General features: G+C 37.8%; 1 protein-coding gene across 1 annotated transcript; it reads right to left on the bottom strand.

Annotated features, from left to right (window-relative positions):
* Positions 1 to 1,857: 1,857 nt before the first annotated feature.
* On the bottom strand, positions 1,858 to 8,979 carry LOC136848907 (uncharacterized). The gene is made up of 8 exons (XM_067121730.1): positions 8,871 to 8,979; positions 8,254 to 8,601; positions 5,918 to 7,134; positions 5,017 to 5,260; positions 4,689 to 4,792; positions 4,273 to 4,416; positions 2,782 to 2,979; positions 1,858 to 2,634 (listed from the first exon to the last, which is right to left on the bottom strand). The coding sequence occupies exons 1-8, from the start codon at positions 8,977 to 8,979 to the stop codon at positions 2,164 to 2,166; spliced, it is 2,835 nt and encodes a 944-aa protein (XP_066977831.1). The 3' UTR covers positions 1,858 to 2,163.
* Between the last annotated feature and the right edge of the window lie 5,020 nt (positions 8,980 to 13,999).

The raw sequence follows: 13,999 nt of genomic DNA, 5'->3' as shown, positions 1-13,999 counted from the left end.
CCTGGACAGGGAAGTGAGACTGTAGCGCGCTGGCCTTGGTCTTGCAGAGATCCCATAGTTAACAGACTTGTTGGTTAGACTCCAAAAGGTTTGTGTACAATTAATAACTGTGAGTGCTCCTGTGTAGTTGTAATGAGAATGATTGGGTAAGAATAGCTGTTTGGGCGTTTGTGTACTGTGGTGGCGTTGTGTTAGTCGTGGTTAGATTCCAGTGGTCTCTTTGAAGTTGAGGGCAATTGTCTAGCCCATGTGTTTCGTGTTGCAGGTACGGAGATTGTAAGTTCGTTAGTGCGTTTTTGGGGGGGTTTTGCGTGAGTGTTAGGTAAGGATGATGATTCAGATGGTTTTATTTTTATAAATAAATTGAAAAACCCTGGTACGAGACTTGTTTATCCTTGCATGGGGGCTAAGTCACTTTCGTGGTTCGTGGGTTGATCGTGCAGTCTATCGGCACAACGAAAACACAGTGACGTCTGTCGAGGAAATTCCCGACAGATGTAGTATTTTAAAAATCCTTTAATCACTAAGAATTTATAACTAATTTCACTGTCTGTGTATTTTTCAAAGTAACTTGACTCTGCAAGGTAATTAAAAGAAAGGTTTTTCAACTATCATTGCCACAGCATTCAACTCTGCTTTAATCCTATAGCTCAATAAACATAGTCATGAGCTGATTTTTAGTCACTCCATTAGCAAACGCATATGAGAATCCGATTTCGTATGACCGATGAGTTCCGATTGTCTCGTCACCAATCCTTATCACATATTTTGCAATGAACCTTTCCGCCGTGCTTTTCACCGGATAACCATCCTAAAGTCCAGCTCTCCTCTTTCCGTTCCTTCCTATATCTTTGGGCAAGGTAACCTTTTCCAGTTACTTAAGGCATAATTACAGAAATCCCAATACAACGTCTGTGTATTTATTTAATAATAAAGCTCCTCTTACAATCCTTATCAGGAAATGACTAGCCTGAAGCTAAACAGATTCAAAATCACAAATCTGAACCTTGAACACGATGTCCCTTAGAATCAGAAAACAGGCCTACCGTGTTTATATCATCATTGTTATGTTGGACTGTTTAATATTTTTCAAAAAGTGAAATTGCCCTACATCCCCCTACTCAGGTCATTTTCCCCGTAGGTATCCCTATCATGGAATACCATCATAGTCTAAAAATAAAAATAAAAAAAAATTGGCCTCCCCAGGGTATTCGTCAAAACGCCGGTCTGTACGACTTATGATATATCAGGAACAAGACCAAGTGTCTTATCACCTTTTTTGTTTTTGCAGTGGTAAACAATATGAAATTGTTTCAGTAAATACGTTTCCTTACGGAATTGCATTCCCTCTGGTTTTTGGCATACTTGCATAATGTTGCTTAACTGCCAGTTACAGAGGGCGTATTATAAGCCATGGCAGCAAGACGGTAATTTTTTTAGTCACTGCTATTTAGGAAAAAGACCGACGGAAGTGCGTGAATGTGCTTGAATGAGAAAAATAGGCCAAAATTTTCTTTGCTTATGTCGCTGAAACTGGTTACGTTGTGTATCGAAAACCCAGTTAGGAGAAAAAAAGATTGTCAGTAATGATGCAGTACGGTTTGTAGCCTTGTTTTGGCTCAGATGTTAATCTGATAAAGGAAAGATAAGCATAGGGTCGATACATTTTAGCAGCCAATGGGACTGCATACAAGGAGTAAACCAAAGAGCTCCAGCTGTAGCTTGGTCAAAAACTCTGGCTATTTTGCACTGTAGAACAGGACTGGTATATGAGAAAAAAATTAATAAAAGGATTTTTCCAACTTAGATGAAAAGGCCCCCACCTCTCTCTCTCTCTCTCTACAGCTCAGTGGTCTGGTTAAACTACTGTAAGGTATACTTAACTTTCTCTCTCTCTCTCTCTCTCTCTCTCTCTCTCTCTCTCTCTCTCTCTCTCTCTCTCTCTCTCTCATTAACCAAGCAGTTCGTTGATACAGCGAAGGCTTCTATATATATCTGGTTTATTCTGCAAGTTCAAGAATAACGAAACTGATGTTAGAAGTAATGTTGCTGACATTCCATCATTAAACAATTACAGTATCGGAAATAATAGGAAATTACATATAAACAGGACACAACCCCGAATGAAATCTCTGAAAGAGAAAAATATCAGCACTGAGGAGTTTAGCTACAATCTTTATACTTGAGAAACTCATCATAGATATTGGACCTGATCTTCCCAAGGAAATGAATGAAAAGGGCAATAAACGTGGCATCGATAGCTACTCCAAGCAGAAGGCATACAAGGTTTATGGTCTCGGGTTGAAATGGTGGCGTTTTAGAAGTTTCCGTAACTGTCCATCCGAGGCGTCTGTGGGCTTTCCTTTGACCTTGCCCATCTTGGCATTCATCTGCATCCAGTGAACTGCACGTGGATTCCAGTGGATGACTCTTGAGCTTTCCGTTCCAGTTAGTTTTTTCATTTGAAAATTTTAGAATCTGAACATTGTTTCCGTTCTCTTTCTTTTGCACACGAAAACGTTGGAACTCCACTAGACAGTGTGCCACAAAGAAAAGGAAAAATCGGAGAATGAAGTAGAAGAACCAGACGTCAATCGCTTTGGGAGACGCAGATTTTGGCAAGTTACTGACTGACTGAAAAAGAAGATACCAAGTTCTAGCATTGGGCAATTAAGGAAAAAATCTTATGTCGTGTATTTCAGCGCCGCATGCATATTGCAGAGAAAAATGTATGATAAGACAATAAATCAGGAAAGAAATGTGAAGGAAACGTGTTCGAACCTGTGAGAATAAAGATGCTACAACGATTAGCAGTGAAAGGGAAGTTGAAGCCCTCTGGTAAAATTCATCTATGGGAAAGGCAAGGAATGAGAGGTGTCCCAGCATTTCCAACACTATACACGGCCCAAGCATCGTCAGGAAGAAAGCCTCGCTCTTCCGATCGATGAGCACCGCCACCACAACCTGGTCTCTGTCATACTGAAAGAAAGAAATGAGAAAATATATCCATTGATGCTGGTCTACCACAATGAATTTTTTCTTCCCGTCCCGAAATGATTATCTTAGGGCTCTGAATGATTTCGCAACCATATCATCACAAATTTAGCATTGCTTAATATTTTGGTGGGATACCCGCCTAACCAAATCTTTTAAGACATAAAGGAAGCATGAACATAGGATGAGACTGATCATAGATAATAAATAAAGACACTGAATTAATGCGGTATCAGTTTAGTATAATGAACCCCTTTCTTTCAAGCGAAGCTATTGTTTGAGATTTTTTTTTTTAAGGAAACGGACAGGTTAGTTCATTGACGTCCCAGGTCCCGGGTTGAAGTCAACGTTCTCACAGAAGAGTTTTATGGAAACATGCTAAAGTTAGTTTAAAATAGAATGATTGCTAGTGAGTGCAACAATGGACAAAAATACAAGAATACTCCTTGAAACCATGCCATAAAAAAACTTAAAGAAAATGTTGACATCAACAAGAAATGGCCATTTAATACGACTTCACCAAAGAATCCACTTCATTCTCTTCCACAAAAGCTCGTGCATTTCACTGATAAGAAAAAGAAACCTTACAAGCATACACCCTGTATACGTATAATTCGTCGTCTTTCTAGTCGAAGAGAATTAGTGCATTGACTATATCCTACAAACCGATCCACAGGATGTAACGACGCGTCGTCGTTGTGTATTTGACGCCTAAGGGATCTTCAGAAGGTAAGCTCCCGTGTTGGTAAAAAGCCAGCTTAAGCAAACAACATGAAATCTGTAACACCTGCTGATACTCCCACATTACGCTGGTTCATATGATGAACTCTTGAGGTAGTTCGAAAATAAAATGGCTTTTAGTGATGGCAATAACGGACAGGATTCAAGGGTACCACATGAAACCTTGCCGGCGAAAAACAGCGCAAGCATTAAATAGTGACACAAATGAAATGTTTAATTTTTCCTCCTGGTAATTAGTAATAATTGAGGCTGATTTTCAACTGGTGATATGTTAGTGATAAAAGACAAATTATTTGTCAGCTAACGCTACTTTTCACGCCGTCGTGGATATGTAACGTTAACATGCATTACTACTTACGAGCTAAACAAAAAAAAAAAAAAAAAACTGACAAGAAAAACTCAGGAGGTGCCGTAGTAAAGGCCATACCTCCGTCTCCAACTCAAATCACCTCAGCTTGGATGTTCTCGAGGTGTTGCAAACACTCCAAATATTATTTTGTAATTATCATTACGGACAGAATTCTTCTAGTTACTTACACGTAGCCCTGTCGAAGCTACTCTGCAGCGAATGGCGGACACGTGGTAGATGGGAAGGCTCTGATTATCGCTTCTGACTTTGAGCGTCTCTTCGTCAATCAGAGGATGGTCGTTTCCTTGCAACAGGATCGGTATCAAACAGAGCTGAAAGATCGGATATCTGCTTTTTCTTTAGGCTTTTTACTGAAACAAGTGTGAAGAAAAATCGCTGGGTAGGTTTGTAAGCCCTAGGTAAAATCTGCAAACGTTAACCTGTTTTTCAAATTGTTGTACTGTAGTCTGAAATGAACACTTATCTTGTATTTATAAAATTTTTTTCTATTATGATTACTTATCTGCTTGATAAATTCACAACGATCATCATAAGGATTAATTCTATTAAGTGATTAACGAAAATGACTTAAATTATTACTTGCCTGAAAGTCGAAGGGAAACGCCTGGAAATTAAAGTTGCACTGCACAGAGATATCCAGAGCCTTTATCATTTCGATGATAACATCTTTCCCATCGTACTCTTTGGCTATAAAAAATAACGCTTTAATTTTCAACTTCTCTGCAGTGTCTGTTTATGTATAGGCTTCTAATATTTTGGGTTCCATTAGTGACATTTACTGCATAAATCAAAGAAACTGTATTGCCCATCAGTGACTAATCCATTTCATGAGTAATAGATGGATATTGATTTCAACGGAAACAGAAAAATAATTGAATTCGGCTGGCATACGAATTTGAAAGTATAAGTACCTTCAAAGCTTTCTATCAGAGTAAGACTGCCATTTTTCTGCGGAATGATGGTTAGTTTGAAAATCATGTCATTGCTGTTTATCCTGAGATTTCCTTCGAACGTAGCCGTAGAAATATACAAAGTTGGGTACCACAGGGTCTCTAAACTTTTGATGTCCAGCATATTTTTTACTTTATCGTGATCTCCCAGATTGTAAAACTGGAGTCTCTCATCCCGCCACCTGAGAGTCACTTGAAACAAAACCTAAGTGAAAAATAAAGTCAAATATAACATTTTCAAGTTCTAAATATGACAAATATTGTTAGATCTGACAGAAAGCTTTCCTACGTAAATCTTCTTCTTCTTCTTTTAACGTGCTTTTTTTCCCATTTTTGTATGGGGTAAGCACGATGCCTTCTTTTGAAGGACTTTTGATCTAAAGCCTATATTTGTTTCACCCACACATGAAAAATTTCAGTAAATTTTTATACCTTGCATTAACAGAAATCAGTTTAATGGTAAGCATGCAAAACAATAACTTACTCTATAAAAAACATTTCCATGGATATGTAAATTTGGTATATATTTCGACAATAAAAATATCTTGAATCAATTTAAACTGTTATCGTGATCCAAAGAGCACAGGGATGAATAATAACATTCTTCTTATTTATCCCTGTGCTTTTTGGAGCAGGATAACAGTTTCCATTTTTTTCATATTTCCTTGTGGAGCAGAGGAAAACTGAGATGAGCAAAGTAGCCAAACTCCAGTTTGACTGTTTTAAGAAACTGAGAAGTCTATTGCTGTTTACTGACTTCTGCTGATAAGCGACAACAAACCCACCTCTTAAGCTAAGAATCTACTTCATATATGGAAACCCTACGTTGTAGCTGGGAAGAAAGGAAAGGCACATGTCTTACCTTAATAATATTCTCATTTACATCAATGCTGCGAATATATTTCATCCACAGGTCTACCGATACTCTTCGATCTCTGGGGGCCTGAAGTTCGTAGTAAGTCCTATCAGGCCCTAAGAAAATGTCACAGCTGGAATCGTCGTCAGAAAGGTCAAAGCAATCTCCCTTATTCCCATCGCAGCGTTGATCGATAGGAATACACTGGCCATTGCTGCAGGAAAACTCTTCTGGGCTACATGTGGAGAGACTGAGAGTGATAGTGTTGTTATCCTTTGTAAGCCAGTCACGTCGGCCTATGGGATGGTCGCCCTCGGGTTTGACCTGAAACTGGACCTCTCCATTCCTTGTCTGAACTTGGAAGGCAGAGCCTTTCCAAAGACCTTGCAGATTTCTTCTTGATTCTAAAGTTATACGTTCAAAGGTTTTATCTTGTTGGATGGCAAATTCGTTGTCATTTGTCAAAGCATGTCCCTTCAGTTTCAGAAAAAGCCCTTTTGGTATGAGGCACATCAGATTTAAGGAAAAATTCATGCAGTCCCATTGGATAACAAAAGACACGCCCTTCCTTTTGTACAATAAGGGACACCATGGTAGCTCTAAATTTCTTGAGACTTTGCTATAAGACATTTGCATCCATGTATCGCCAATATCCTGGATATTTAACAAATACTCTGCTATCATTTCCATATGTTCAACGTCTTCTAAGACTGGCAGAGTTCCTCCATAGCCTGTGCACATTACGAGAGCATGGGAATAATTGATCCTTTCTCTAAACATAAGTATTGAGAAGTTGTGTTTCTTTTTAAAAATTTCCTTAAGAGCACACGAAGTGATAATTTTCTTCTTGTTTGGGATGACATCAATTACATATAGATAGCGGGGAAAGGGTACCTCCGTAAAATTTCTCAAACGGACAAAATTGATCTGATCCATACTTAGCAACCCCTGTAATATTTGTAATGATGCCAAGTAACCACAGAAGGTGCTCGCACCATCCATGTAATGTGAGGTTATATTGACAAATCTGGACGCTAAAAGCTTTGGTGGAATTTCGTTATAATCTTGGACATACGAAGGCTCAGCGAGCTGGCCGTCGTGAAACAACTGCATGTCTGTCCCTTGGACAGAAATGCAAACATGATTCCAGAGTCGTAATTCGACGATTGCATTAAATACAGTAAAACGTCCCGGAATTGATACGGTTATGTTGCCCCTTTGTACTGAAATACAGAAGTGTGTGGCATTAAGTCTTTGAGAGAAACAACGAACAGTGTTGATTGGTTAAAAAAGAATTACTTGTAGCATATATGATACCTAGATATCGGCTCCTTTGTGATCAGCTGATGAAATATATACCACAAAAAATGTCAAGAAAAAGCAAAAAATTTTGGAAAAAAGGACGCAAAATCTGTCTCTGGATATTTAGATCCACGTGAAAGCTGGGCTGAGATGGTGCGGAGTAAGAGTGGCACTGAGTCTGACTGGAGCAAACGCACGGAAGTGAAAGAATAAGTGCTACTCACGTCACTTCTTGTACTCCTTTTTTGTCGGGGAGGGGGGCCGACTATATCTTCAATTTTTTATCTATGGGATAAAATATGATCTTTCTTCCTTACGGGTAATTCACCGATTGTTATCAGATTATTGAAACAAATCGAAACTAGTGCCTGAATCTCATACCTAAACCATTTTGCATTCATGACAGGGACCACCCAGTACGCATCCAAAATCCTCTTTTTAATCGTAACACTCTATAAGTATAGAACTATTTTCATTCTCACCATTTAACCCTTCGCAACAGCTGATCTTATTCATAAAAACCGCATTACCTAGCAGAGCAATGAAAAAGACTCCTGGGTTTGATATCTAAGAAAGAAATACAAAAATGGAAATCTAAAGGTTGATGAATTATATTTTAGAAGTGGGTTATCAAAATACCTTTAAAACGAAAGCGATGCAGTCGTGGCAAATAACAGTACTTTCCTGTCTGACTGAGGACTTGGTGCAGGGCGATTATAAGCATGCTATTAGCAATCCTGTGTATTGATAGCTATGACTTGCTTTAAAGTAAGAGCTCAATGAAATGACTGAGGAGAGATCTACATATGACCAATTTTCCATATATAAACTTTGATATGATCAGTAAAATTAAAAGAATTATTGTAAGTTTTCCCTGTAATATTTCAGCATATAAATACAGCGAGCAAAGCAGAAACTATCATAAGGTTGTGCACTTTAAACCAAAAATCCTTTGAATCATCACATAAGAGTATTCGGTTTATTTCATTTGTACTCTTAAACACAATGAAAATACAGAATTTAGTCGGACGAAAACTTACGGCTTATCCACAAAGAGGCGGAGTTAAAAAACGTTCCGTACTCAGACCAACAGGTAGGTTTTATCCAGAAGCAGATGGCGAATTGCTCCAGTGTGTCTTCCGGGATGTCGAAATGTCCTAAAATTTCAACGTTGCCTCCTTTCCCATTCACACTGAGAGCCAAAGCTTCCATCGTCAAATCATCTTGATCGTCAGCTATTGTTTCATCGGTCACTTCGGCTCTCGCGTTGAATTCCCGGGCAGCATTCTTCAAAATATACGAGTCTTGTTCCCCCAACAGATAATTGTGTGTATTATGGCGGGAATCCTCATGTAAAGCTGTTAAGCCATTTGGTAATCCAATGGTGCCTAAAGCAAGCATTATTTTATGTTACATACTTAGCTACTACAAACACTCATTATTGCATGCATAATTAGTACACAAACACACACACGCATACAGAGTAACATGTCATCGGCGCAAATCTCCAAATACATGGACTTAGCAAGCACAAGAACGCCAGCGGCGCTTAGTCTGAAGAAAATTAATTTTATTCAGTTTTATACAACAATACACGAATCAAATTTACTTAATGCCCTTTTGATATTTTGATTACTCAATTGAAAAACCATCTTACCCAACACTGAAACTTCCAAGAAGAATATGAAGAAGAAGAGAAATGAAGATATCGAAACCTCTCGGACACGAGAATCCTTCGTTTCACCCATCTGGTCTTTCCTCTGCATGTTGATCAACTGACAACAACTTTGTCTACTCCACCTATGTTTGCACTTATTTCACCGAAGGACCGTCGACTTGTGTTAGCAGCCATCGTTAGGTAACGTTTCCAGAGGTCATACTGTATTTATTAAGAGGGGCTACGTAAAATATGAGTGATACAATCTTCTCAGGATAATAATGTTTTATCTTCCGCCAAAGTTAACCCTTAAAGACCATTGTTTATTATGGGTTTGACACTTATAGATGGGATAATGGGAAAATGACTGAAGTGAGTAGATATTTACATAAGCAGATAGCTACACACACATTCAACAAATGGACCTTTCTTCTTAGAGGCGTTGTTGTCAGGTGTTCTCAACAGTCATTTGGGTTGAGTTTGGTAGCACCACACCCTTTCATATATATGTGTGTGTGTATATATATATATATATATATATATATATATATATATATATATATACATACATACACGTACACATATATATGTATACAGATATGTATATATCGTTCCTAAGCCAGTTTCCTTAATAGGATACTTTGGCAGTAAAATAAAAAGTCAACAGTGATTTCTCCATTTTCATAGGAAATCCTCTAGATTAGGGTGTAAGGATTACTGATAAAAGGAGAGAGAGAGAGAGAGAGAGAGAGAGAGAGAGAGAGAGAGAGAGAGAGAGAGAGAGAGAGTCATTAACTATTTATGCACCAGATGTTAGCACTGTCCTAGAGCATAACGAAAGTCCCTTTGTGTTGACATAAGCAACAGTGTGTACAGCAAGCCACGCCCAACGGGTAGTCTCATTAAGTCAAAAGTGAGCGATTGATTTGATATACAACACACAAAATTAGAATTAATGGAAGAGTCTATATTCGCCCATTCTACAATGGCTGTTATGACCATAAATTTTATCAGATTACTTTTTTGTCTGTTATTTAATGAAAATTAACTACGAGACGATAAAGTGTTCCTTTTGTTTTGTGTCTTTATATAGTGAAGCCTTTTCGTGTAACAAATGAAAATGGAATCTGAAGACAAGGACGCTGAGTAGCCTTAAGTTTATTCAGAAAGTTGAAGAACAAGTTTAATAAGAATTTAAAACTGTATTCACCTGAACAATGGCAAAGTCGTGTCCCCACACGGGACGCAAGCAGCCATTCCCGTCAGAAGTGAAAACGGGAACGGTCTACTTCATGACTCGCTTCACATCATGTGGACCACATGGGTCTAGCAATACTGGGTTCATGAGTTCTCGAGAGAATACAAATCTGGCAAGCAACATCAACCGCACTCATATGAATATTGTGTACTATGTTATTCTGTGTTAATATACTTGCCTTCTTAATCCCTTTCCTGATTTGTTATCAGATATTCAAACAAAACAACAACACGGTCCTCAGACGATGAAATATAATAAATGTGTTTTGGAAATCCCAGCTGTCTCCCCTACTAAGTGGCCTATTTAATTTTGAGTATGTTCGGTTGGAAAACATTTACACTGTGTTGAAATTTTACTTTGCAATAAAAAAAACCTGCTTCACTCAGTAGCCTTTTCCAGTTGGCCCCTTAAAGTGAAGTACGGGAAAATCCTCCATACATCAACAGGATATTATCCATCCTGTCACCTGTGGGTCGATCTAAATTTATTAACTTGAATTCTGAATATCCCTTGGTCTATAATAGCAGGTTATCACAGTTCCTTATTATTTCTTGGAGACAAGTCTGTCATGCAGATTCTCAAGAATCTGCATATACATAATGAGAAATGGCATGCCTAGCTAGGTCCTAACAAGAGACCGATTTATCTATCGAAGAATTAGCTGGTCTAGAGTTCAGTCGTAATGAAATAGGAGAGAAACTACTCGGTCATAATTAGTTTAATCAACTGTTGAGAAGTTCTTCATCATTCTCTTTTAAACGTTAAATTGATAAGTAAAATATAATCTCCCCCTTTTTTCTCTCTCTCTCTCCTAATCCCCCTTTTTATTTATTTATTTATTTATTTATTTATTTATTTAGTTAACTACTTAATTTTTTTTGTACTCTTTCCCCATTCTTTTTATGAGAAGAACCTAAAAGAGTTCAGAGGTCCGGTTAAACAAATCATTTATAACTAGTTAACCAATTTACGTTCGGTTATAGTTTGCGCTGTATTTATGTGTGTACTATTATAGTTCCAGCTTTCAGCATTAGCATCCCCAACCCCCCCAAAAAGGAATCAATTAAAAAGGGCCAAATCACATAAATAAACACTAAAATTATTCTATTGATATTATGACGTTCGGCTGTGTGCATGTACGTGCCTAGTTCCAGCGTTCAGTTAGCCATAGAATACAAAACCTTGAAAAAAAGTTCCCAGTTACATATAAAAAAAACATTGTCAAAAATACAATGTACCTGATATTGCACACACATGATAATACCATTTAAAAGCTTAAAAATATTAAAATTATTGTCGTAATACATGACGTTCAATCACTTAAAAGCTTAAAAAAAATATGAAAAATATTGTCGTAAACTTGCCGTTCAATATAGTGTTCTGCAGATAATTCCGTTGTATGCTTGCGGGCGTGTTATTTTATAGAATTTATGTCTTGAATAATGATGATGATTCGGGAAAAAAAAAAAGCAACGGAGCTCAGGGCACTCTCGACATGTTCCTGCTGTGTGCTAACTCAAAAGAAAAGATTCAGATTCAGCCATCGGTATTAGTTCACTCCTCCCCACCCCTACCTGCTTCCTCCCGCCCATCGAGCACATCGATGACACTCATTAGGTAGGTGCACTTACATATTTTTTTTAATTCTTTAAAATTAACATGAATGTTTACTTTTTTAAAACGAAAATAAAATGTTTAACTATCTAACGACGTATTTGCGACGTTAGCCTATGGAGTAGTTAAGTATACCTTAGTTTAACTAGACCACTGAGCTGATTAACAGCTCTCCTAGGGCTGGCCCGAAGGATTAGGCTTATTTTACGTGGCTAAGAACCAGTTGGTTACCTAGCAACGGGACGTACAGCTTATTGTGGAATCCGAACCACATTATAGCAAGGAATGAATTTCTATCACCAGAAATAAATTCCTCTAATTCTTCATTGGCCGGCCGGAGACTCGAACTCGGGCCTAGCAGAGTGCTAGCCGAGAACTCTACCGACTCGTCCAACGAGGAACTGTATGGGGTAGAAGCTTGCTGTGTACAATGCGAGACTAAAAATTTTTTATTTGTATATAGCATTGTACACAGCAAGCTTCTATGGGGTAGAAGCTTGCTGTGTACAAACTTTATACAAAAATTTTTAGTCTCGAAAATTAACATGTATACATTTGCTGTTTTAAAAAGACAGCGAAATGCTTCACTGTGGAAAGACTTATTGTACATGCACATTTTTAGAAATGTTATGGGATTCCTTATCGGGTTTTATAGGGTGTTTAGGTAGTTTGTTTTTTTCCGGCCGAAGGCGTTCGATTTTTCTGTTATACAGTTGGTTTTAATAGCATGCTTCTTTACATTTTTCATAAAAAAATCTAACTCGACTTTTGTATTATGTATAAGAAATATTGGCTGGTGGGTGTAAGCGAACCTATGAATTTTATTGTACTTATATGCTTCACCGTAAATGGAAATAAAACGAAAATTGAAAGCTCATATATTTTATGAAACCTTCGAAAAACGGCTGAAATTAACGGGTAATCAACATGTTCATCTCAACGACACCTTGGATGTTCGATTTAGATGTAACCAATTAACGGATTCATCTATGATCGAAGATTATCCAGATTTTTCGTACAAACATGATTATAGCTTACCAACATTTAGTTCACATGTATCTGCACACGAAATAAAACAGGTAAAGACGCTTTCTTCATTTCATAAAAGCGCGCACGAGTGCGCGCGCGCACACACACACACACACACACACAGCGCGCGCAAACACCCGTTGTTTGTTTACAAAATCACGACAATAAGATTTATTATCCTTGACTCGTACTAAGTTAGAATTCGGTCCCTCGCGGCTTTTTTTTTTTTTTTTTTGTTATTTCTCTTTTCTTTCGTCCCATCATTAAGAGACAGATGAGATAAATCATCCTCATCAAAGAAAACCAGAAGTAATGTACGGATAATGATGAAGATCGGAGGTTAACGGATGGAAGAAAGATTGTTTTGGGTAAAGATGTCCGCGTCGATAGGGTCCAGAAAAGTTCTCTGGCGGGACCTCCTGGGGTTATAGGTGTTAAAATGTCCTCGGGCTGTTTTCCGTTCTGTTCTTACCTGGGAGATAGAGAGATGCGTCTACCAACGGTTTTACAAACAGGTGATCTGCTCATGTTAAATTATGATCATACGACCTTGTTTCAGGATCGCGGACATCTTAATCATATTGTAGTTTATTAGCATTAGATACACAGGCAGACAAATGGAAAATGAAGTTCGTGATGCGCATTTTCGATCTAAGAATCAAAGTTTATATCTTTCACCAAATAGTTTCGTGATCGTTCATAGTTAATGTACCGAGTCTGTTTTTTTTTATTGATACTGTCTAGAAGATGATCAGCAAAATACCCAGATCACAGCTTAACGACAAAGACATGAAAAAGCGTAGAACAAGTTGGTGCATGTAGGGGATTAGAGTAATGTAGGTTTAGACAATATCTACTGCTAGGTTTTATGTCAGTCAAAGCGAATACAAACCGCCTTTGTTGAGAGTTTTGACAGCATTCTACAGATGACCTTTTACTAAAAGAAAAAAAATGATAATAAAAATTGCTTAGTATCAAGATGCGGTGAAATAAATTTTTTTCCAGAGTATCCAGTCTTAAGTGTGAAAAAATGCTATAAGAGTCCTGATTCAGAAGGTAGCCAAAGGCCGCTTTTTAAAACAAGCAAGATTACAGGAATCAGAATGTACCATAAACTGGGCTGGAAGAAACACGACGACGATAACAGACAATCTCGAGCCTCCTTCATAACTAAAAATTTCGCAACTTAGGTCTAAAGACACAATAAAACCATTTGCATTCTTTAAAG

The sequence above is a fragment of the Macrobrachium rosenbergii genome, chromosome 20 (assembly GCF_040412425.1).
Source record: "Macrobrachium rosenbergii isolate ZJJX-2024 chromosome 20, ASM4041242v1, whole genome shotgun sequence".
Taxonomy (NCBI): Eukaryota; Metazoa; Arthropoda; class Malacostraca; order Decapoda; family Palaemonidae; genus Macrobrachium; species Macrobrachium rosenbergii.
This window is presented reverse-complemented; position numbering and strand designations above follow the sequence as displayed.